Source organism: Arvicanthis niloticus, chromosome 15 (assembly GCF_011762505.2).
Source record: "Arvicanthis niloticus isolate mArvNil1 chromosome 15, mArvNil1.pat.X, whole genome shotgun sequence".
NCBI classification, from domain to species: Eukaryota; Metazoa; Chordata; class Mammalia; order Rodentia; family Muridae; genus Arvicanthis; species Arvicanthis niloticus.
In genome coordinates, this window is record NC_047672.1 from 55419550 (window position 1) to 55444399 (window position 24850).

General features: G+C 38.1%; 1 protein-coding gene across 12 annotated transcripts in view; it reads left to right on the top strand.

The window, feature by feature from the left end:
* The window catches only part of Sgce (sarcoglycan epsilon), a 72516-nt gene that overhangs the window by 22954 nt on the left and 24712 nt on the right, over positions 1-24850 (top strand). For all 12 annotated transcript variants that reach the window (XM_034519405.2, XM_034519408.2, XM_076913057.1 and 9 more), the window contains 4 exons: positions 4438-4560; positions 5887-6044; positions 12282-12354; positions 16599-16797. In XM_034519405.2, coding sequence (XP_034375296.1) covers positions 4438-4560; positions 5887-6044; positions 12282-12354; positions 16599-16797 — 553 coding nt within the window. The remainder of the gene's footprint in view (positions 1-4437; positions 4561-5886; positions 6045-12281; positions 12355-16598; positions 16798-24850) is intronic.

A 24850-nucleotide genomic window follows, 5' to 3' on the forward strand; every position in this document is an offset into this window, starting at 1 on the left:
CGCTTATTGACAATAATTCATGACATTCTTTTCAAAGATTGCAAAAGGAGACAGGTTTAAGATTAAACGTAGCTGGAACTTTCCGGCCTGACACTCAGTGTCTGTTTTATCTTTATGGCTGTGTCCTTGCTCTTAATGACGCAGAAAAAGGTCCGGTAAGTGTTCTCTGGCCCCTCTGTAAAGATGGGGTGGCATGTGTGTCTGTTTACATTTCAGTGACAATCTACACAGCAATCGTGAGGCTCTGTTAGAGGTTCTTCAGCAACGCAGTACTTTGCAAACTTCAGTGTTTGTGAAGTATATCAGTGTTTGCTTCTGTTTTCAATGTAAACCTGAGTAGAGTGCACACCGATGCAGAAGCTTATCTCTGCCTTCACGCCCAGAAAACATTGCTAACAGATTCTTAGCAAAGGAAGACAGGCACAATTTAGCGAGCGTGAGGTCCCACTTTATTGCTATTGCTGTCAAGATCTATTATTTGATTCTTGGCTCGCTACTGTCACATAATATAGAGCTGTTGAAATACCCTGACCTTTCTATATACCCTGTGACTAAAACATGCAATGAATACTTCTGTGAATAAGATCATGGCCGTATGGCAAAGAGAGACATAGGAGCTTAGGGAGGGGGAAAAATATTGAAATCATTATTTCCCAATACTATTTTCCTTTTGGCTCTTCTTGATTCAGACAAAAGATTTTTGTGTTTGTTTGTTTATTTCAGATAAATCCTATTGCTTATGGGAGGGTAATTTCAGAAGTTTTAATCTGTACCACCATAACCGCCCTTCCTACTTGAAGGTGCTGGTTTTGGTGCACCATGCTTCAAACTCTTGCTCTGATTGTTTTGCCCACTAATGTTGCTCGATTCAAAGGGATTTAGCTACACACTGGCTCTAAGTTTCGTTTGTATCCAGTGGCATGTTTGCTGAGGTAATAGACTTGTAGCTCTGTAAGATTATGGAACCATTCAAGACAGGGAGAGGCCAACCTCTGTGACCTCGGCTTGATTAGTACAGTGCTGTCCACATGTACATTGTGAAGATGGTCAGGCCTTAGTGCTGTGGCTTCTTAGGGTGCTTACATGTTATTTTCTAGGCTCGTTATTAAGAAAAATCATGTGTATCAAGTTCACAGTTTGTGAGTTGCACCTAGGCACCTGTGAATGCAGCGTGTGTTAGCTTCAGGTAGTAGTCTTTTTGGTTAGCTTGTGCAGGCCTTATGGGAATTATTGGCATAGCTCATGTTTAGAAGAACAACAACCCAGGACTTCAAATTCTCTATGCCATTTTGCTTCTGAAAAGAAGCATAGGTGTAAATACTGCCCAAATAGCCCCTCTTGAGGAGCTATTTGTTTTGCAAATAACAAAGGGACAGGAAAAGGGCTCTTCTCTAAAAATGTTGTGTGGGCGCCCATAATTTAAACCTACCACATCGACAGGAAGTATTATTTTCACAAACAAAACATAGAGGCTTAGTCATTTTCCATTTCTGGATGATGAATGTGTCATACATCTGTATCATGTTTTTCTCGAGTGAATAGCATATATACTTAAAGTGAAGCAGGCTTTACTGTGGAGTTGCCAAGGTAACTGACCAGCAAGGATGCAGTTCCGCAGATTGCAGAACGGCAGTTGAGTACACGTGAATAAAAACAATGTGCGTGTCATCTTAAAGCCCGAGAGGGCGACAGTGGATTGTGGATTAACTCTGTACGTTGAAGAAATGTTTTTTTGTTTGTTTGTTTGTTTTGTTCTGGGAGAATCTGAGGTGTTCTAGACCAGTCATGGTGGGATGATATGAAATGATAGGTACCCTTTAATGGGTTCATGTTAGGCTTTATGAGGGCTATATAGAAAATAGAATTATTTCACAGTGTTATTTAACGTGAGAAACATTTTTTTTTTTTTTTGCTTTGCAAGCTGACACATATCACTTTGCTGTAGCGAACACTAAAAGAGGCTATTATTTTATGAAGGAAATGGAGGATAGTAATCTACAGAATACCTTAAATTAAGTGTCATATATATGTAGCTCCCTCGCGTGAGACCCGTGTCTGTCTCTGCACTGTCTTTGTGCTAGAATGTATTCATTCATTCCACAGGCATAAATAAACCTATTTAAATATGCTCAACACTCCTCAAGGTATTAAAAAAAAATGACAAGAAAAATAAAGCTCAGTATTACACTGCACAGTGGGTTGTTTTTTTTTTTTTTTTTGTCTCTAGGAAGATTAATAAATCAGATAAGTTCAGAAGAGTTTCACTTACATTATTTTCTAAGTATTCCTGCACTTTGGATATGAAGCTGCAAGCTGAAATTTTAACACCTTTAATATAAAGAAAAATAACTTCTCAGCAGGAGTTTGAAACTCTCCGCAATTTGATTCTTTCCTTCTCAGCTGTTTTCCTCTGACATGAGCCCGAGGACGCTGCAGTGTTGGCTTACTTCATTCCTGTAAAGGGTCTCCACATTACCCCAGGATAGAATCGTGCATGTTTTCATTGCTGAATGCCTGCATGCCCAAGTGCCCGTCTCTGGATTGTAAACATCTATTAAGAAAAACATTAATTCTATTAATTTTTTTCTGGCTCTTTTCAAAGCCAGTCCATCCTTCAAATTATTGCCAGAACAACTAAAACTCTGGGGTAATACCTAGTTCAGAAGATGTTGGTCTCTCAAACTGGATGATAACCTTGTGGGAGGCAGGGATCTGGCCTCTTTAAAGGGTCGTCATATTTCTGAAATCATCTGATATTTTGGACACATTGTAATATTGAACTAGGGCAAAAAAAATATCAGATTATCACCCTTTTCATCCTGACAATTTTTCTCCAATTCAGTGATTATTATTTGGCATGTGACCATCATTCCCCAACGCGAGCAAATAGTCCTGGAGTGAAAGCTGGCAATAAGAAATGCCAAGGGAAGATTTTACATATTTTCAGTGAGGAACACATCAGTCTCTCTCTGCAAACCTTGTTAAACTATCCTGCAGCTTCTATTATCTATCTATCTATCTATCTATCTATCTATCTATCTATCTATCTATCTGGTTGTAAGGTATTTTTGTTGTGGTTATTTTGTTTGTTTTGAGACTGGATCTTGCTCTATAATGCAGGCTTGTCTAAAACTCAACGTTATCTTCCTACCAGTCTCCTGAGTGATAAAATTTGGCTGGCTAGTCTACATACTTTGAAATTGTGATTTTAGTAGTCAAGCTATGAATACATAAGACTGTAACACAAATGTATTTATTAGTTCATTTTCTTTGGTTGGGGAGCCAGCTATCCACAGACCATAGAGACAAGTTTTCTCACAGGGACAAATATTTTGTGGGAGTTTTTTTGTTCGGTTTGCTTTTTTATTTTTAATACTAAAAACTTTACTGTAAGTGATTTGGCTACCTGGGGCTTTTAGCAAGTTTGTAAGCTTGGTGTGAGTAGTCTTCGGGTTCTTAAGGTTAATTACCACATTTACAAATCCATCAGTGACTAAAGGAAAGGAGTGGGTTGATATGCTTTATCAGTCTAAAATTACATCTACTGGCCAATCGTGAAGCTAGAATCCCAGAAGATATTGCAGAGGTGGCAAAGGGTTATGACAGTAATGTGTTGGGGGAAATGATGATGTCAGAGGAAAAACAAGAGGTAGAAACTAATCAAACCAATTTGGCCATTTTTGTGCACTTACGCGTCTTATGCCCGAAGTCACAGGAAATCACGAAATTGGTCCCATTTTGCCTAAAGAAGTGATTCGTGCGGAACTGTGTTGCTGCGTAGAGAACTGTATTGCGTAGTTGTCACTGCTCGTTTAGGACGTAGCAGAGTGGGGTAGATTACACCATTTTAATTATTGGATGCCAAAATTGAGAGACATGAAATAAAGTTATAGTTTCTAGGAAAGGTTTTGCTAATGTATAGAGAAAGTAGCACATCTTCCTAAGTATAAATGAGTTACTGCAAATTTCCAGATGACAGTTATACAGTGTGACTCGCCTCTATTTGGAAAGCTGTAGTACTTATTATTTTTAAAGTACTGTATGTATTTGCTTTTTAAAAAGGGGAAGGGAAAAAAGGCGCAATAATTATGAAATCTGTCCGTTCTTATTCCAGGTATATCGTTGGTGATCTTTTTGAACAAAAACAAATTGTCAAAGTGATATTTACATCTTTATGCTTAAAGGCAATTAAAAATACTAAATGTACTGTATGTCATTTTATTTGTGTAGTATCTTAACGGTTTCTAAAGACAAGCCGGAAGAGTTTTCTCATGCTCTGTCCTAAAACAAATATGCATGCACTAACGGTTCCTGGTGTGTTAATGCAGTTTTCCCAGTAATTTCTGCATGGCGAGCTTCGTCTCTTGTAGTCTGCGCTCAGTTGTCGAGGGCAGTTCTCATTCTCATCAGTCTTTTCTCTTCCCCCTTTGCTTCCAGTGTACACTCTTTTCTCCAAGGTGCACTCTGACCGGAATGTATACCCATCAGCAGGTGTCCTCTTTGTCCATGTGTTGGAGAGAGAGTATTTTAAGGGTGAATTTCCACCTTATCCAAAGCCTGGTAGGTTCTCTGCTGGAGGGGAGAAGGGTTCAATATCTCTTTTTTGTGCGATGTGCAGACCTGGATGATAGGAAGTCAAATATGATTAACACCGTTTAAAATGATCTGGATACATGAAAAAAAAAATGTTGTTGTGGGATCTTTCTCATTTTAAGAGTAGAAATTTACTTATAAAAGAATAAAAATTTTTTTTTTTTTTGCATTTTCAAGTGCATGTTTTTGGAGTTTTGGTATTTGGCTGTTAACATTTCTGCCTGGCAAATGACGTAGCTCTAATCATAGAAAAATAATTATAGATTTACCCAATTATGACTTTCTATACTATTTCTTACATAGCATATTGCTTTTTTTTTTTTACAAAGGTATACGTTGGTTGTGTAAGAGAGTGAAGTAAAGGATTAAGTAACTGTTTTAAAAAGCTTTTGCTATATGAGACAATTTGATAAAACTTTATAATGCAATGACTAATTTTTCTTCAAAGTAGTAACAATTACTAAAACATATTTAATTCACTATTGATTTAAATGTGCTATTTTGAATTACCACAAAGCACTGTCACATTAATGAAGATATAGAAAGAAAAGTAAGGGAAAATATTAAGTTAGAATTCTGAAGTAACAAAAAAGACTTCTGAAAATTAAATCTTGGAAGAATAGATGTTTAATATTAGGATTCATATAAATGTTCTTTTGTGTACTACCTGAAGAACAGCAGCTTCTCTGACAACATTAATAAAATGAAGGTAGACCTGTTTTTAATAATAAAAAGGGTCTTTTCATCAATTATTTTAAAAGTATTTTTTAAAGAGATTTGCTATTTTTATAAAACTAAATGGCTAAGCTTTTTGGACAACAATTGTTACGTGTAAAACAGGCATGTGCTTATGACATATTATGATACCCTTATAATTATTTGACTACTCCTTAATATTCAAGTGATGTTATTTGGAGATCTATGAAGGAAATTTTTCTCATTAACAGGTGAATGAGTTTTGGGAGATATTTGTGAGTTATAGTTGTCTCCCTGGTGAAACTGTTGTGATGTGGTCTCAAAATATTTCCAAGAAATTTGTTTGAGTCTACAATATTTATTAAATCTCTAGACAATTTCAGCGACCAAAAAGATTTTTTTCCATTATGTGGATTTCTAAGTCAAATTTCCAGCTAATTTTGTTTTCATTTGTGTATTTAGTCTGCTACAAATGTCAAAAACAAACAAACAAACAAAAAAAACCTTTTCTTCAATAGATCATTTTGATTGGAAACCACCAAAGAAGTATATGTAGAAGTAACTGTTTTATGTCTTAATTCTGTGTTCCTTATCTAGGTGAGGTTAGTAATGACCCCATAACATTTAACACAAATCTAATGGGCTACCCAGATAGACCTGGATGGCTTCGCTACATCCAAAGAACACCGTACAGCGACGGGGTTCTGTACGGGGCACCAACAGCTGAGAATGTGGGGAAGCCAACTATTATTGAGGTACGTTATTTTGAATAAGTGATACTATGGTTTTGTAGCATTTATTTTAAATGTTGAAATTAAAGTTATATGGCAGTGATTTTTAAAGGACCTTTTAAAAAACATAGAAATGTACTCATTAATATTTAGGAATATGATATTCTTTTCTTTGAAATTTGCTTTTTCAACTTCTATATTAACAATGATAAACTAAATTAGTAAAAAATTAAATGACACTGAAAAGAAATAGATTCATATGAATTCTACTTAGTAAAGTAAATAAAAATGTAAAACATTTATTTGTTCTATACATTAAAAAATGATTTCAGTTATTTATGTCTGTGTACATGGGTGTGGGTGTACATATGCCATGGGGCATTTGTGGAGGTCAAAGGACAACTTTCAGGAGTCTCTCCTTCTACTTTATACATCCTGAGGATCATGTCTTCAGATTTGGCAGTAAGTGCATTTACTCACTTTGCCAAGTCAACTCTACATTTTTTTTTTAATTCAAATTTTATGCTTTTTGAAATAAAGTCATTCCCTAGAAATCTTAATTACCGAACACTGTAGAAGGAGACTAGGGCTGGAAAGATGAACAATGAGTACATTCAGCCATGTTTTATGGCCTTGGCGCTGAAGATTTGAGAAAGACACGCTTTCCCAATGCTATAGTAACTGTTGTAATCAGAAGCTGCCGAGGAGACAAGTTCTCACAATCGGGGAAGCCTACCTGGAGGAGGAAGCAGCACTTAAAGATTTTAGAAATAGGGTTTGGGGCTCTAGCTTAGTGGTAGAGAAGATGCAAACACATGCAAGTTCATCCTCAGCACTGAAAACAAAGCAAAATAATCAAGCAAACAAAACACTGACACACACAGAATACATAGAGACACTCACCACACACACAGGCATACATACACACACCACATACACACATGGGCATACATACAGATATACCACACACACACATACACACACACAGACACATACACAGACATACCACATACGCACACACCCCACATACACAGACACACATACACATAGACACACACAAACACACACACACCACACACAGACACATAGATACACTTACATACAGACACATACACAGACTTACCACATACACACACACCCCATATACAGACACACACAGATATACATACACACACAGATACACACATGCCACATACATACATACGCCATGAACACACACATGCCACACACACCAAATACATACACCACACACATACACACACCATGCACACACACATTCCACTCACCCACACACACCAAATATACACCACCCACACACACACATATGCATACACACATAGACACATACACACACACAGACACAAACACCACACGTACACACACCATCTACCCACATACATACATATACATCACACACCACACACACAGATATACATACATATTACAAACACATACATACACACATACCACACACACACCACATAGACACACACAGATATACATACACACACAGACAGATACACAGAGACACACAGATATACATACACATACAGACACATACACAGATACACACATACCAAATACACACACACCCCTACACAAATATACACATACACACACAGGTACATATACAGAGACACACAGATATACATATACACACCGACACAGACACACACATACCAAATACACCACACACACACACACACACATACACACACACACATCCAAACAAATCAGGGAGTTGGAAAAAGATATGATCTCAGAGAGCTACACATGTTGTTAAAAGTTAGGGTATATTCCAGCTGACGAATGATAAGTGTTATCTGAGCTAGGAGGTAAATCCCTGAGAGCTGGGTTAGCAGTGATGATAGAGTTAGCTTGTATTCTAAAGCCATTGTGATGTTCTAATAGAACAATGTTTTCTAGTATCTAACAGCAAATCTAAAAGGCATTAGAAGTTCAAAACCATGACAGTAGCAATAAGTGGTAATTTAAATTAAAGCAATACTTTTTTTTTTTTTTAAAGTTACACTTAAAAGACAAAAGTATGTTACTGTTGATCTGGTTCTGGAAACCAAACGCAATTCCTCTGCAAAAGCAGGAAGTTCTCTTAACTGCTGAGTCATCCCTCCAGTGTCTCTGTTGAGCTCTTTTAAAACAAGGAATTGAAGTGATCTCCCTTAACCCGATAGGCTTTCCCCAAAAGAATAGCAAACATCGTTTTCAGTGGGGAACATTAGAACAATGTCACTTAAATTCAGGAATAAAACAAGAATGGCATCCTCTATGTTTTATTATAGGATATATTGAAAGTCATAGCTGGTAAAGGGAAGGTACGTGGAACCAAATCCCTGATGGGCTGAAAGAAAGAAATTGAAAACTCAATAGTAGAAAGCCTATGGACTATTACAATATTGTAAAGGCTAGCAGTCAGCTGTAGGATAAATATAAACGTGGCTACATTTCTGTACATGAATAAAAAGTACTGAGAAAATAGCTGTTTCAGAGGAGCATGTATTTTTAAAAGAGACAAAAATTACAAGGTACCAGGAATAAATATAACACAAAGTATGTAAATTTGCATAAATAGATGGTAATTTCAATAATAATAAGAAGATGGTATCATAACGCTATAATATCCCCCTAATCTACGGATTCTGTGCAGTGCCAACATAGTTTCCAATGGATTTTTTAAATAGAACGTGACTGTTTCTAACCTGGATGGGGAGGGTTATATGCTAGAAATAGCTAAGCCTAAATGAAGAAGAACAAAGGAGAAGTCTTTTCTTACATGGGCATCCAGATCTCCATACACCCATGGTCAGTATCAGAGCTTCAGTGATGCAGGAATGGACCAATGGGCTGAAGGAATGGGTAGCAAGGCCAGCAACAAAGACCACACAAAGAGCAGTGATAGGTAATCGAGGAGTTGATGCCACGGGTCATTGGGAAAGGAATGTCTGTTTTTCAACTGGTGCTCAGAAAAATTCTTAGCTACTTAAATGTGATCCTTTTTACCTCCTTCAAACCAAACTCCAAGCATACATCTAGGTAGGTTAGGGATGAAATGTGTAAAACAAAATGTTAAATTATCATATTAAAATATAGAAAACTCTCTTGTTGACCTGGGGGCTAGAATAGATTTCTTAAGTATCACCCAAATATTTTTATTTGAGAGAAAAATATCTAATTTTCACCACAATATTTGTTGTAATCTGTTCATCAAAAGAGATTCTTTAAGAGACAGGCTGTAAGATTGGAGAAAATATTTTTGTTGCATGTGCCTGACGATAGGGTATCTGAAATAGAAAAGAAACCCTCAGTTCAATAAGAAAAAGATGTCTCAGTGAAAAAGATACACAAAGACCCATAATTCTAAGAAAGATGTCTGTTCTTACCAGTGATGAGGAACATTCCCAATCAGACCATAATGAGAATTTTACCATCAGTGAAATATATTGCAGGTGAATATGGGGGTTAACATAACCACTGTGGGGATCAGTACCAAATTATGAATCCCAAGTGTGCCCTATCACTAAGCAGACCCCCTTCTAGGGAAATACTCAAACTAGCAGCTTGCAAAAACTCACCTGAAGGCATGGAAGGTCACACTCTGTATACACTGTTCACAAAGCAGAACACTGGAAGTCCATAAAACAACAGACTCAAAAGGCTGTCAGCAGGAACCAGGTGAATATATTGTATATTGTGTTTATGTGGTTAATATTGAGAGCAAAAATAAACTCTGGTTTTCCCAGCAACATGGGTAAATGTTTTCAACAAAATGGTGTATTGGGAGATAGAAGGATGAGCCAGGACACTATATGTGGGTGGCATGTAAATAACCAGTTTCATAATGTTCTAGAGCAACCAAACTAAGCAATGTATTTTAAGTCTACATGTATATGTAATAAAAGTACTTTAAGTCAATGAGATTTTAAACACCAATTTCACAATTTCAATGACTGGAAGCAGCCTGAAGTTAAGACTTGCAAGCAGGCAAGTATGTCCAGTTGACTTCAGTGACAATTAAGACGTTCTTGTGCCGGGTGGCACACACCTTTAATCCCAGCACTTGGGAGGCAGAGGCAGGCGGATTTCTGAGTTCAAGGCCAGCCTGGTCTACAGAGTGAGTTCCAGGACAGCCAGGACTACACAGAGAAACCAAAAAAAAAAAAAAAAAAGACGTTCTTGTAAGTCACCACAGACAGAGGAAGTATTAGCATCTGGTCAAATGGTATGCTAAAAAAAAGTACCGACATAAATTTAACATAACCTTTAATAGACTACAAATATATCTATATAGTGTAATAAGCATAGTGTTTTAATTTATTCCTCTATTAATTTGGTCAAATTTTATATGTCTTAAGCTATATTTAATTATAGAAATTTATGAATTAATCTACTCAGTAACTATATAGATGAAATATTTAGGTTTTAAACACCTGAAACTGATTAGGCATTATTTTAGAAACAGAAGGATCAAAAGAAAGCATCCTCTCTCATGCTCCGAAGCCCTTCAGAGTTTGCAGTAGGTAAAATTTGATTGAGGTGATTACAGTACTTTAAGGCATGCTACATTCTGATATAGCTGTCAAAATTAAGCATTAGACATACATTCAGATAATAAAATTCTCCCTCTTAATATGAAATATCCTTCACTTCCCCAGTATGCTGTGCTAAAAAAACAAAAAACAAAAACAAAATAAAACAGAGAGACAGACAGACAGACAGACAGACTGACAGACACATTCAAAAGCCAACTTGCTAGCGTTTACAAAACGTACAGTAATGAAATTAGTGACAACCAGGGAAGATTAGCCAAAAATATCATTATTAATTTAAAATACCTATTATCTTTTATGAATCAGAACCTCACCATAACAACACATTGGAGTAGAGTAGTCATCACTTTCTCCACTGAAAATATGGTTATGATTATTTGGGGGAGTAAGGCAAATTAATTAATTAGCATAAAATAATTATGTATGTTAATAGGAGCAGGCTGAACTTTAATCATAAAAATTCCCAAGTACAACTTTTTTTCCCCTTTGCTTTCTTAGAAAATAACTCCTACTTATGTTTGGTAGCTAACCTTAGGGTTACTCTTTAATATGAACCTCACTGATCATGTGTGTCTACAAGGAAGGAGGTTGCAAATCTCATGAAATTTTGACAAGTTTGAGAGAGAGAAACTCCCTTAATGGGTTGGTGTGCTGTTCAGAATAACTATTGCCAAAGGTTTGAAATTATTCCTCCTCCTCATTCTGAATCTAATTCTTGTAACTCTTAGTATTTCAGATGATTGTAAACCGCTTCTCTAGATGGTCCTATTGCTATGTCAGTGTCTTTGGTGCTTGTTCAGTGCACCGGGGGGGGGGGGGGGTCTCATAGTAGATGGAGCCAGGTTTCTTCTACTCTTCTGTTTGATGTCACCTACAGCTGTGGTCACGCCGGAAACCTAATGCTGAGACTCTTAAGCCTCTGACACAGTCGATTGGTTTTGTTGAGGTACTATAGATTGGTCTGCACCATTTAATGCCTGTTCCAAAGTTAATCATGCCTTCCTTGAGTTCCAAGGCCGTGGCCTTTGCTCAGTCTGTGTCTGGTAGCTCGTTTTCAGTTGACTTGGATATAAGCCCCTGACCTTGCAAATGTGTACTAACATCTGATCGTATGAAAATACCGATTGGTGGTTCCAAGCATGTGCCCTGAATTTAATAGACTATGATCCTTGCTGCTTTACTTATCCCGAGATGTATTTATTTACATAATGAAGGGGCTGCTTACACCTTTTGACTGGTTGTTGTGCAGTTTAGCACTAAATACAAGATAGGTTTGCTTGGATTGAAGCACACTTTTGGTGATGATTCTTAAATTTACCAGGACAACCATGACATGTTTCAGGTTTTGTTGTTGTTATTGTTGTTGTTTTTAATCTTCGTCTACCACCAATAAGTCACTTTGTCCATCTTCTGGTGACATGTCTACATTGCCCCCTGTGTCTAACAGCTTTCTACAAAAGAGTTTTTCTTTATTTAACCTTTTGTTTTGGCATGTTGAATAGACCTGGTTCATTAATTATTTTCCTATTATATTGCTAAAAGTCTTGGGTTCCTATTACTCAGGAGAGGAAATTTTCTCGATGTATCAACAAGTAAGAAAAACAGAAAGGACAATAATGTATTTTTATTTTGTCTTTAATGAGTTGCATTTTACTAAACATTTCACGCTCTAAACATACCTTTCCTTTTGTAATAGATAACTGCCTACAATAGACGTACCTTTGAGACTGCAAGGCATAATCTGATAATTAATATAATGTCAGCAGAAGGTAAGTATGGAAAATAGGTCTTATAAGTAAGAAGGGTTTCATTGTGCTTATAAACATACAGTAGAATCATGGCTGGTAAAGTACCACAAACTTTTTTTTTTTTTTTTTTTTTTTTTTTTTTTTTTTTTTTGGAAAAGACATCAACGCCCTTGGAGCTTTCTATAAAAGTGGTGTGCCATGGTGAAAACCAGGGTATTCTTCACCAGATGCCCTGCTGACTTCTTTAAGCCTTGCTGCATCAGTGGGTGAAGTCATACTAAGAGAGCTTCTCCTAAGCCTGGTCTAAAGCCTGAGAGTTAAGTCTAAGAATGCAGGGTAGTTATTAGATAGGTTTATATTTAACTTTACAGTAGCTGTAAGTAGTAGTTTAGCTTCATGTGAAGATCAATTATGATTGGGGATTTGAGATACACAATTTGCTAATTAGCTAAGTTTGTTTATTTGGTCAGTAAATGTCAGAGTCCACCAACAATTTAGAAGAACATGCTCACTCTAAATGATTTCTTGAGAATTTTGAAGGTCAGGGACGCAGGAAATAGTCTTAAAAATTATATTCTCAAATATTTTTACCCCATTTTGTCATAGAAGATGAAATGTTAGCGAGGCTACCAACTTGAGGGTCGGAGAGGGACTAGAGAGGGAGAAGGAAGAAAATATTACTACCCCCTATCCAAAACTTAGGGCTTAAATTGTTTTTTGTTTTGTTTTATTGATGTTTTTTTTTAAGACAGAATTTCTCTGGCTGTTCTGGAACTCACTCTTGTAGACCAGGCTGGCCTCAAATTCATAGAGATCCAGTTATTGAGGCTTAAATGTTAAGAAAGAAAAAATATTTTAGCTACCATTAAAAAAGCATGGGATAATAATTTTTTCTATACTTTTGCCAGTGAAGACCTTGGCAGGAAGGGGATGGTTACAGATCTTTTCCCCTGAAAAAGAGGAAATAAGAGTGTATTCTTCTCATCAGGACCTGCTGCTTCTGTTTATTGGTAGAAAACAAACAGGCAAAAAAAAAAAAAAAAAAAAAAAAAAAAAAAAAAGCATTTTGCTAGAACCTAATATTTTGAAACTCATAACTCAGTATATCTAGGTTAAATGTTGCCCTTCAACTGTATAAAAGAAAGCATTTGACAATGTGTAGAAATTTGACAATATGTAGCGGTAAGAGACTGCTTGAAGTCTTGAACCTCCTTTTCCTAGGGTCTTTTCCTAGGTGTTTTAACAGTACCGACTGTAGACAACTACACCATGTCAAAATGTAAAGTGCTCTTTATATCTTAGGCTGGTTCTATGGGCCTCCCCCCACGTGCTTTTTTAGGTACCCATAGCTTAGGGAGACTGGTTCTTGACTTAATTAGGATTGAATAGCTCTATCTGGTTTAAGATGTTCCTGTAGAGTTGAGAACTCTAAGTGAGCAGAGTCATTGGTCCTTTCCTCCCCATTTGTGAGTTCATGGTTGGAGTCACATATTTAAAATGTGGTGGCTTTGGGCTCTTGAGCTTCATAGTTATAGGTTCAAGAGAGCAAGTCTTTGTCAGCTATGACAGGCTGGAGGAGATCCTGGTCTACAGTTGGACTTTTCTCTCTCTAGCAGAGACTGTAGAAAGTGAGTGTTCAGAACCTATTCTAGGTGTTACTGTCACACAGAGATCCCTATTCATGTAGTTCCTATGTAAGAGTACCACACAACTGCAGGGCCACAAGCACTAGGGATTGGTTACCTGCACAAAGGAGTTCAAAGCTGTGTCCGTGAGGGGGCAGGAGAAGAGTTATTTGACCTTTAGGCAGATCTGCTCTACTTCTTTTCTACCTAGGGTTAAGTGACCCCAAACAGTATGAAAACCACAAAACTAAAAAGGTCATGCATCTGTCCTTGTCAGTCTAGACAAGATTCATATGCGTTTGAGAATGAGCGTCTTTGAACATGGCCTTCACTCGTGCTATTGGTCCCGGATAAGGTTTAGAAAAAGGAACAACAAAGTTGTAAATCAGAGGACTCATGCTCGGCCCAGCTCTTCGGCCAGGCCAGCTCTCTCCTACTCTGAGTGACCTAATGGGAAATTAGTCATCTAGCCTCACATAGCATGGTGCTCAAGGAGAGTACAGAAAGTGATCCCTAAATTGGGTTTAGCACCTCAGAGGCCTGCCACCAATCCGTTGGCCTACTGTTCTCTTGGCCTCTTTGAGTTCCAAATATAGCAAGCATGGGATTTCCCCAGAGTTAGAAAGCTCCTGTGACTCATTCTGGAGAGACCTGGCAATAGTTCTTGGCCCAGTAGATAGCAGGCAAGCCGCGTAGCCTAGAGTCCCAGAGGGATACGGTTGCAACCACAGGCCTTGTAGTAGATTGCAGAAAGGGAATCACTAAAGTGTGGCTGACTGGAGAACCACAGAATGATTGTATTCAGTGGCAGCAGTGACTATAAGATGGGTTGGGTGGGGTGGAGGCGTACTGTGTTCTTATGGAAACGATTGTAAAAGCATTTAGGGAAAAAAATAATTACATACATGTCACATATCCAAAACTATATTTTCTATGATTTGTAAGTATTTTTTCATTTACCACTGAGAAAGTCTTGCTCTTCATGATTCAGTTGTGTGACTATTTCTAGGCGTGGGAAAGGTGTCAGATCATTAAGGTACTATAGTATGTAGAAAGGAAATGCGTTTGTATAAACTGTAAATTTATCCGCAAGAACGAGAATGAAGAGACCGTATTTTAGAAGCCTACAGATGGGCTGTGCATCAAATAAATTTACAAAATCTTGAGCCAAATCCGTGCCTGCTGGAGAGGAGGAAAGGGGTTCTCTGAATAGGGCCTTACAGAGCTGTGTCTTCAGCAGTGGTCACCACCTGCTACTGGGCTCCTCAGAAAACCCTGCAGCCAGATCTGGCTCCCTCACTGAATCTCTGGTATCTAGTGTCCATTAATATCAAAGAAGGGAGGTCATCAAGATGTCAGGTGCTTATGTATTTTTATCTTCCACTTATTAAGAGTAGATTAATTTACAAATTCATGAGTTTTGCTGAAATAAGTTAGAGGATGGACATAGTATTAGAGACATGAAGTCTGTTTAGAACTCAGAAGTATTGATATAACCAACCTTTTCATGTTAAAATAACATTTTAATATTTTATAGGTTTTTGCCATATGTTTGTAGTCTGATAGGCATGTTATAGACATGATTTCCTAGAGAAAAATTCAATGAAATAAATTCAAATTACTATGTGTTTCTGACTGTCTCTAAAGATAATTTTCCACTGAAAATATAAGGGGAAATACAAGACCCTGGTGACTTTCCTGCTGTTAAAATCTACATGAATTTCTTCATTTGTTCTGTTTCATAGATAGACACTAAATTAACTCATTATTGCAGAAATAATATTGTATAAGAAGAAAACATTTTAATTTTAAAAGAACAATCATAACAAAAATTGTTAGTAACTCAAGATTAATACCCAAGAAACTGAATTTTATATTAGGTTTATTTAAAATAATACATTTTAAAAAATTTTAAGGAAAATTTTAGTGAATTTTGTTGGAAGAAAATCCACCAGGAATTGACTCCTAAATCCCTTTGGCTACTCAAATCTGAAAACTCACAAATCCCCTAGATGAAATGGCTTTGTTTTTACATATGGCCTGTATACATCCTCCCGTATGTGGACTATCTCAACCTTACGTATTATACCTGTGCAATGTAGGTATAGGTGACATGTTTTTTAGGGGATCATGTACCTATTGAGTATATGAATATATATATATATATATATATGTGTGTGTGTATATATATATGCATGTGTATATATATGCATGTGTATATATATATTTCTCTCTATATATACATATATGTGTATACATATATAGAGAGAGAGAAAAAATAAAGAGAGAGAGAGAGAGAGAGAGAGAGAGAGAGAGAGAGAGATAGATCACACTATGTACTTCCATCGCTCCTGGAATTCATTATGTAGTCCAGGCTGGCTTCCAATTCATAGAGCTCTTTCTGCCTCTGTTTCCTAAGTACTAGGATTAGTAGCGGGTGCACCTCTGCAACCCACTCAGACATAATTTTTTAAGGATGATCTTGGGTCACGGTTTGTTTAATCCAAGCACCTGGAGCCATGTGGCTGGAGATCTGGTTGTTCTGTATTGTTCTGTCTTGCTGGGACCGTGAAAGCACTCAACAGATCTCAGAGAGACTGCTTCATTAAAGATGTGCGTATCTCTTTCCATCAACACTAGAATTCCCGTTGCCATATCAAGCAGAATTCTTCATCAAGAATATGAATGTGGAAGAAATGTTGGCCAGTGAGGTTCTTGGAGACTTTCTTGGGGCTGTAAAAAATGTGTGGCAGCCGGAACGCCTCAACGCTATAAACATCACGTCTGCCCTAGACAGGGGTGGCAGGGTGCCGCTTCCTATTAATGACATGAAGGAGGGGTAAGACAACCTTTATCTCATTGCCTTAAATGTGGATTTTTAAGTATGTTGACTTTATCAAACTTATTAGAGATGGAAGATAGCCTATTGCATTTTTCTTTTTAATAAGAAATAGATATTATGGAGATATGAACTTATAAGCAATTTTCCATATTGACAAAGAGATAGTATCAATGGTTCCTTCAATCACAGTACCAGGGTCCTGTGAATCTAATTGTAGATCAGAACCGACACCATAAATTACAGCACTAAGCCTTTTGTACCTTCGGAGACAAGCTGATTATTTAGGGCCATGCATTTCAAAGGAAATTGATGCCCAGTTATCAGCTGGAGGACTCACTGCCTGCCAGCGCTTTATTCTAGGAAACTATTTCTTCGCCTTTCACATTCTTTCCACCATGTGTCCGTGGCTGATGGCCGAAGTGCATTTGAAACCCATGCCTGTGACACGGGAGCCAAAAGCTTGGCCTTGTCACTCACAAGCTGGGTGACATTGCACAAAGGTGGAACCCCTCTCTGCCTCAACTTCCTTTTCTGAACCATTAGAGCTGACATTCTCTTTCAGGCTCCCGAAAGTGGTTAAAGGAGACAGTGCATTTGAAATGGATATGTCCACCCTCAAGCCCAGCCAGAGTGTGACCTGTGTAAGCACAAACACTCCTGTTGGGCGAATTGAAAGCACTGGTATCAGTATCGCACCAAACTTCCATCTCTAATTTCTTATCTGTAGGTTGATGGAGAATTGCTTCTCACTCAATCCTGTGAACGTGCAGTCTGTGGAATAAATCACCGTTTGCTCAACATACCACCCCCTCCTAACTCTCCCTTCTCCCATAATCCTGCTAACACTTCTTTACAGGTGATATCTAGAATTAGCCAGGCTAACTGGATTCGTAAGAATCAGATTTTAGGGCAGCTTAATGGAGAGTTTGTTTGGAAATATCAGAAAAGATCCCAAATACACAGAAATGAAAGTCTGAGAGAGTAGGCGAAGGAGGGGTGGGGGAAGGCAGTGGCCTGTGACGTTCAACTTAACATTTCAGAATTAAGTTTTATCTTGAATGGTATAGCAATGGATTTTGAAGTCAGCCAAGCACACGTAGGGAGAGCTTTGAGGAAAGTGGTGGGCTTATCTCTTGTCTAAGTGCTGGTTGGCTCTCTATATGAAACCTAACTCTAGAGCTGAAATTTTCACCGTGGAGTTACAATGTGGAGCTTTTTCTCCCTGAGTAAATTAAAAAGCATAACCGTGGAACAGGGTGAGCAGGAGGGTCCCCTGAAAACACTCTCCCAATATACACCCCCTTTCAACAGTTCCCGTAACACATTCCAAGATGACCGTTAAAACAATGACCAGAGAGCATTTGGGAGCAACAGTGTCTTTTTCTGGGCTCGTCCCTTCTCCAGTAGAGCATGCCCTCATGTTAAGATGTGAGCTCAACTAAGTTCTATTAAGCAACTCCCTAACCCAAAGACCAACCCTAAGCAGAACCTTTCAACTATGCCCAGCCTGAGAATTACTGGTAAAGTATCATTTAAAATGTACATGATAGCTAGTTTTTTGGCCTTGGCTACCCTCTAAGGATGCTGAGTATTTGAGCTGGGCCTGAGCATGTGACTCTAAATTAAGAACAGAATCTTGGCCCTCCAAGTCCTTGTTGAGAGTTCAGTCATTAGCTAGCTGTCTGCAGCACCTGCTTGAGGACAGTCTACCCTGTCAGCTATTTGAGAGAGCCCTCCCCATGGCATTTATTTAGACTCTTGTCTCAGATCCCTGCCCAACTCGAGACGCTTTCCCTGAGCTTTAATTTAATGTTAAGCCTTAACCTTTGCGAAGTATGCATAGGAGAAGTTTTTTTAAAATAGTGTTTCTATAAATTGTACCTAATGTCAGCTCTGTTCCACCAGTATCTCCTTGCAAGCCTCAGGTTAATAAGGTCCTACTTGAGTTATAATTGAAGAAGGAAAGTGTGTCCCTAGGAATGGTTTTGTATATTTTCTTTACTTGTTATATGAAGTTGTGATAACCAAATCTCTTTACCCACATTGCCTTATTACAAGTAAATCCCACATTTTTCTCAGTGCTATGGCTTTCTTTCTTTTTTAATGATGTATGGTGTATATATTTAATTCACTTAATACTCTCTTAAATGATGTATATTGTGCATGCGCAATGCACTTAATACTTTTTAAATGATATATAGTATGTATATGTAATTCACTTAATATACTTTTTGCTTTCACATTTAAAAAAATTATGAGCTCTAAATATACTCAAAAGTGAAATATAGAAAATATAAACAGAGAAGGACTGATTTAGCCAAGAAATTTCAGATATTGCTTTTCCGTAATCTTATTTAAAAAAAAAATAATGTGTCTGCTTCGGTAATAGTAATTAAGAAATTAATGAATGTGTTTTTCTAATACTTAACATAAATCGTGCCTCAAGATTTAAAGGAAAAATAAAGATCTTTATGAAAATATTATTATTTTTTGCTCATGGCAGCCATAATCTACTCATGACATACTATTTTTCTGTGCTTGGTATGTGTAGTGACATAGCCAACAGGTGGCTTAGAGTAGAGAAGACTCTTTATGCCCATCTACAGCTCAAAGTGCCATTAGTGCCACTCTGCAGCATCCCAGCTCCTCCTTCGTGATGAGCATTCTCGCATCTCTACAGAACTTGCTGACAGCTTTCAAACTTCTTCTAAATCAAACAGAAAACAATTATAAAGATTTACTTCAAAGTGAGTAAGCTTCTGCAAAGGAAGGCTGAGCCCTCTGAAAAGATTAATTTTCACTTGCCAGACTTGTAACCCCAAGGCAAACTGTGGATGGGCTCAGTGCTGCTTCTGCTCCTGACATAGAGCCAAGGGCTAAGGACTCCTAGATACATTTAGCCTGGGATAAAGCTGGTGGAAAGAGGAGCAGGGTCATATTTCATGCTAGTTTCATATTGTAACTGCCAACCGCGGCTGAGTGATGTGGTGTAAATGGTGACTATGAAGGGAATGATGGGGTGTGAGGATTAAAGACGATGCTCGCTTTTTATAGGAGATTGTCAAACCTATTTCCTCTGGTGACCAAAGCGTGCAGATCTAGCCTCAATCAGTGGCAGAAAAGCTGTCCTCATTTATCCTCTGGACATTTCATAAAATACTCTATCTAACTGGCTGAGGTCTGCCTATATCAGAAGCCTTGGTGAGCAGTTGAGGAAGAGGATATAAGTCGGTGCGGCTACATACGGTGGTGATGCAAAGTCATGATGCTGGGCCAAGATGCTCAGCTCTGAAATTGCCCTCATCTTTTCCCTTCTCCATGCGTGTGTGCGTGCAGACGTGCAGACCCAGGATTTCATGTGTCTCTGCTTCCCTAGCATTGTGATAGTTACGCTAGAAACTGCCAAGAGCTGAACCATACATAGTCTCTGGAAGTTTTCGTGGGCATTGTCCTGAAACAAAGGGATCGCTGGAGAGAATGGTTGACGGAAAGTTTCTGTGTTAGGCTTATCACATGTAGTGTGGAGTGCAGCGAGGCAGAGGTAGAAGTAGAGAGAGCTGTGCAGACTTCAGGTGGTTCAGGAGCACCATATGCGGATCCTGGGCCATCTGAGATCCGTACAGCATGGCTGTTCCTTCCCTCGGTCTTCCTTTACTCTGTACAGTTCTCACAGGATTCACAGCTAGCCTGTTGTCAGGGTCTAAGACCTAACCACACTTCTCCTTTCAGTAGTAAGAAAGTTATAGATTTTTACTGTTGACGTTTTTTGTCTTTTTCTATGTTTAATTGATATGAGGAAATTCAATGCAAACTCAAAGCTCTGAGTTAAATGGAATTATTAATCCCATTGTGTGTTTTTTTTTTTTTTAAATTTCTGGGCTTTTCTTAGTTATTTGGTTATACATCATATAAATGGTTTACAAATCTTTAATTTTACATCTTATTTTTAAATTAATTACAGTTGTTTACAGAGGGAAGAAGTGGGGTACGGAACAAGACAGGAGATGCTGCTGCATCTCCCAGGATCTCATATTCCTTGGAGACATGTAGCATGCAGGATATATGCTTAAGTTGGTTTGCATCTCTTCTGGGCATAAGATCAAGAGTCAAATGCATCCCACGAGTAGGACGGTTGGAGAGAACATATATTCATTGTAATCACTGTCTTGCTGTTGCTGTGAAGAACAGTGTTGAATACAGTTGTTTTCCTGTTTGCCGATTCCTTACATTAAATATTTGGATGCCTTCAACAAATATATCCTATCTTAAAGAAAAAAATTGGACACAAAGAGTTGTCTTCAGTGTCCAGGAGCTCCTGGCATGTTGAAGCACTACACTTTATAGGCCTGTAGAGCAGTGGTTCTCAACCTGTAGGTTGCGACCCCTTTGGAGGTCACACATCAGATATCCTGCATCTCAAATATTTATGTTACATAATGGTAGCAAAATTACAGTTATGAAGAAGCAATGAAATAATCTTATGGTTGGGGGTCCCCACAACACGAGGAACTGTATTAAAGGGTCATAGCATTCGGAACACTGAGAACCACTTATCCAGAGCTTTGGTGTTGATAATATGTACCTGTCTTAACTTTTTAGGCACATTTGAAAACATGATGTTTGGTTCAAGATAACAACTGTCTTCATTTTGCTTGATAAGAATTTCATTTTAATTGTACGTTCACAAGATATCTAAAAAGAAAGTATCATGAGAGACGTAGACTTTTTATATACAACATTGAGTTGATATTATTAGCTATGCTCTCATACAAAATTATATACTAGGAAGAGCCAATGTGTCCAGAGTTGCTTACGCTACAAAAGAAGCAACAGACACACCTGTTGACCTTTGAGGCAGGGCCACTGTCTTCTTCTGCTCTTCAGCATGACATTTGTGGTCTGTGCTTTTAACTGGTGAATGCTGTTCATGGGTCCATCTGCTCATTTACTTATTCAGCAAGTAGGCTTCCAGGGGACAGTGGCAGAGACTAGGTTTAAGAACAATTACAAGACTATTGCCTTGTACCCTTCATGGGGTCGGGTGTTGGTGACTCAAACTCAAGTGGTGGCCGTGAGATGGGACCGAGTGACACTTGTGTTTGCAAGTTATTTCAGGGCAACTGTCAGCAACTGATGATGGATTGAGCTGTGAGAGGAGGAGGAGAGGCAAATATGATGGCGCCAGAGTTCAAGGCTTGAGCATCTGGGGTTGCCAATCACTAGGAGAAGGAGGTAGAAGGCACAACAGGTGGAGGTGGGGTGGGGTGAAGATGAGCTCAGCTTGGAACATATCAAGCTTGAGGAGTTTATGGCTCGTCCTCATAGGGATGAAAGTAACTTGGCACGGTGGTAACGGCCATAAAAATGTTTCCACTTCTAGGCAGCCCTTTTTAGACAGCAACAGTAAGGAATATGCACAGAGATAGGCTTTACGATTTTATTTATAACATCAAAAAATTAGAAGCAACTGCATGTCCAACACTGAAATAATTGCTGAATAAATCATGTGCACTTAAAAAATTATATTGCCATAAAACCATAATTACAAAGAGTACAATGTAGAAAATGCTTATGACGCATTAAGTGGAGAAGCGGCATACAAAATTAAATTTTAGAGATGATTGCAATTACGTTAAAACATATGCATTTGAAAAATATTCTGCAAGGTGCATTGGAAAATGAAAATGGTTATCTTGGTAATATAAATGAATTCTGTTTTTATACTCCAAGTTTCCTATATTGCTTTTATAATTTAAGAGAAAAACACATTTCAAAGTACCGAAACTTCTTATGCTTATTTATATTAACTTTAGCTGAATTATTCTAAAAACTTACTAATTATAAATGCAAATCACTGTCATGTTTGAGCAAGAAGGCTCTTAGCAGTCGTGAGAAACACATTCATTTGCCTCTGTTTATGAAAATATTTTGCAGTTATCAAGAAAAAAATGTATGGTGTTGGGCAGGCAGTTAGTAAGGAGATGGAAATTGGTTTGTGACACTGAAAAGCGGTGACTTTTAAAAACAGAATACATATGGAGCTCTTAACTTTCCCCGTGATTTCTTACATCTTCTTCTGTTCTGAACTTTTTCCTTTGATCTTTAGCTTCCTGCTTTACTTACTCTTTATTTTCCCTAAGGTATGTAGCTGTTGCTGTTTAAATCGCCCCTGACATGAAACTTAAGACCTAATGTCAAAAAACAAAGAGGGAGCGAGGGCAGTGAGTTCTGGAACAGTTGTCATTTCAGATGTGGCCAGGATGTCATGCTTACATTGACACAGTTTTGAATTTTCACATTACGGTTTTGCTTCTTTTGCCTTAAAATATAGCAGCGGCACTGAACACCAGTGGTTTCCATCCTTGATCTTGACATTTGGGTGGTTGGGGCTTGAGGATCGCTGTGAATTTGAGCCACACAGTGAGTTTATAGCCAGTCCAGATTGTAAGAATGCAATCCTGTCTCAAAAAACTAAGCAAGTAACATCTATTACTAAGGTAGAATTCCTATAAGACCCATTTCACCCCTTCAGAACGAATGATCATTTCCTCATCTTAGCTCTGCACCCCGACCCTGTACACATCAGTAGCCACTTACTACCAGCGACCTAACTTCTTGGCAAACTCTGGCTCGCTTGGCTGCTTTTTCACCTTTATCTTTCTTCCGGAGTTCCACATAAACGAAACGGTACAGTATGTCCGTCTTGTAACTGGCTTTTTCACCATTTAACATAATGGTTTCAAGTTGCATCTACATTGTAGGAAAGAATACTTCATTTTGTCTTAGTAGATTCGTGAATGATACAGTGTTCTGTGGCCATAGTCTTTTGTTTATTCGTCTGTTGACAAGCCTTTGGGTTATCTTCACTTTTTTACTATGAGAAACACTACTTCTGTGAACATCAGCTATACATTTTACATAGAGATCTATTTTCATTTCTCCTAGGCATAGCCATGGGAATAGAATTTCCAAGTCATCTGGTGACCCTGTATGTCACCCCTTGAGGAACTGTTAAGCTGCCTTCCCAGCAGTAGCTGAGGAGGGATTTGATTCTTCTACATTCTCCCCAGCTCCAGCTTTCTGCTTCCTTTCTGATTCCCGTCATCCATCATTAAGTGGCATCTCCTTGTGGATTTGACTTCTCTCTCACCAGTGACCAAGGGTGCTGAGGCTCTTTCTATACTCTTTTTTGCTTGCAATGCAACCGAAACATTCTTTTGCAGCTTTTTTTTTTTTTTTTTTTTTTTGCTGCGATAGATCTGTGCAGATCCTTGACCATTCTCTAAACCTGGCTGGTTTGTCTTTTTACGATGTGAGAGTCCTTTACATATTCTAGATGCAAGTCACTTAGCAGATACGTGATTTGTAAATAACCCCTTTGTAACTTATCTTTGCTTTCTTGCTGTTGCTCTTTGAAGCATGAAATGTTTTAATTTTGATAAAGCTCAGCTTATCTAATTGGTTTTTTTTTTCTTCCTGTTACTGCTGGAGCTTTTGATGTCAAAGCTAAAGAAACCATGCGCTAACCCAAGGCCACAAGGATTTATGCCTATTTTCCTTCTCAGAGTTCACAGTTTGAACTCGGTGCCTTTAAGTCACAGTATGCATTTTTAAATAAACTGATTTTAGAGGAATTTTAACTCCCTGATAACATTAAAGAGAAAGATGCTGTGTATGCCCCTGTTCCCACACATTTACGGTTCCCGGATTATCATTATCTTTTGCCAGAGTGGACAGGACATCATCAGTCACAGTCCATAGTTTACATGAGGGTTATAGGTTTGGACAAATACACATGGAATGTGTGCATTATAGTGTATCAGACAGAGTAGTCTCGCTGTCCTGAAAATCATCTGCATTCTGTCTCTCCATCTTTCCTTTGCCTCTGCCCCAGCAGCCATTTCTTTTCCCTCTCAGAGTGTGCTTTCTCTGCCTGTCCTACGACTCATGCAGTTGGAATAATACCGCCTGTACCTTTTCTGTATTCTTTCATTTAGTAACATGCACGTCGGTTTCTTTTGCTTGATAGCCCCTTCCTTTCGATGCGTGT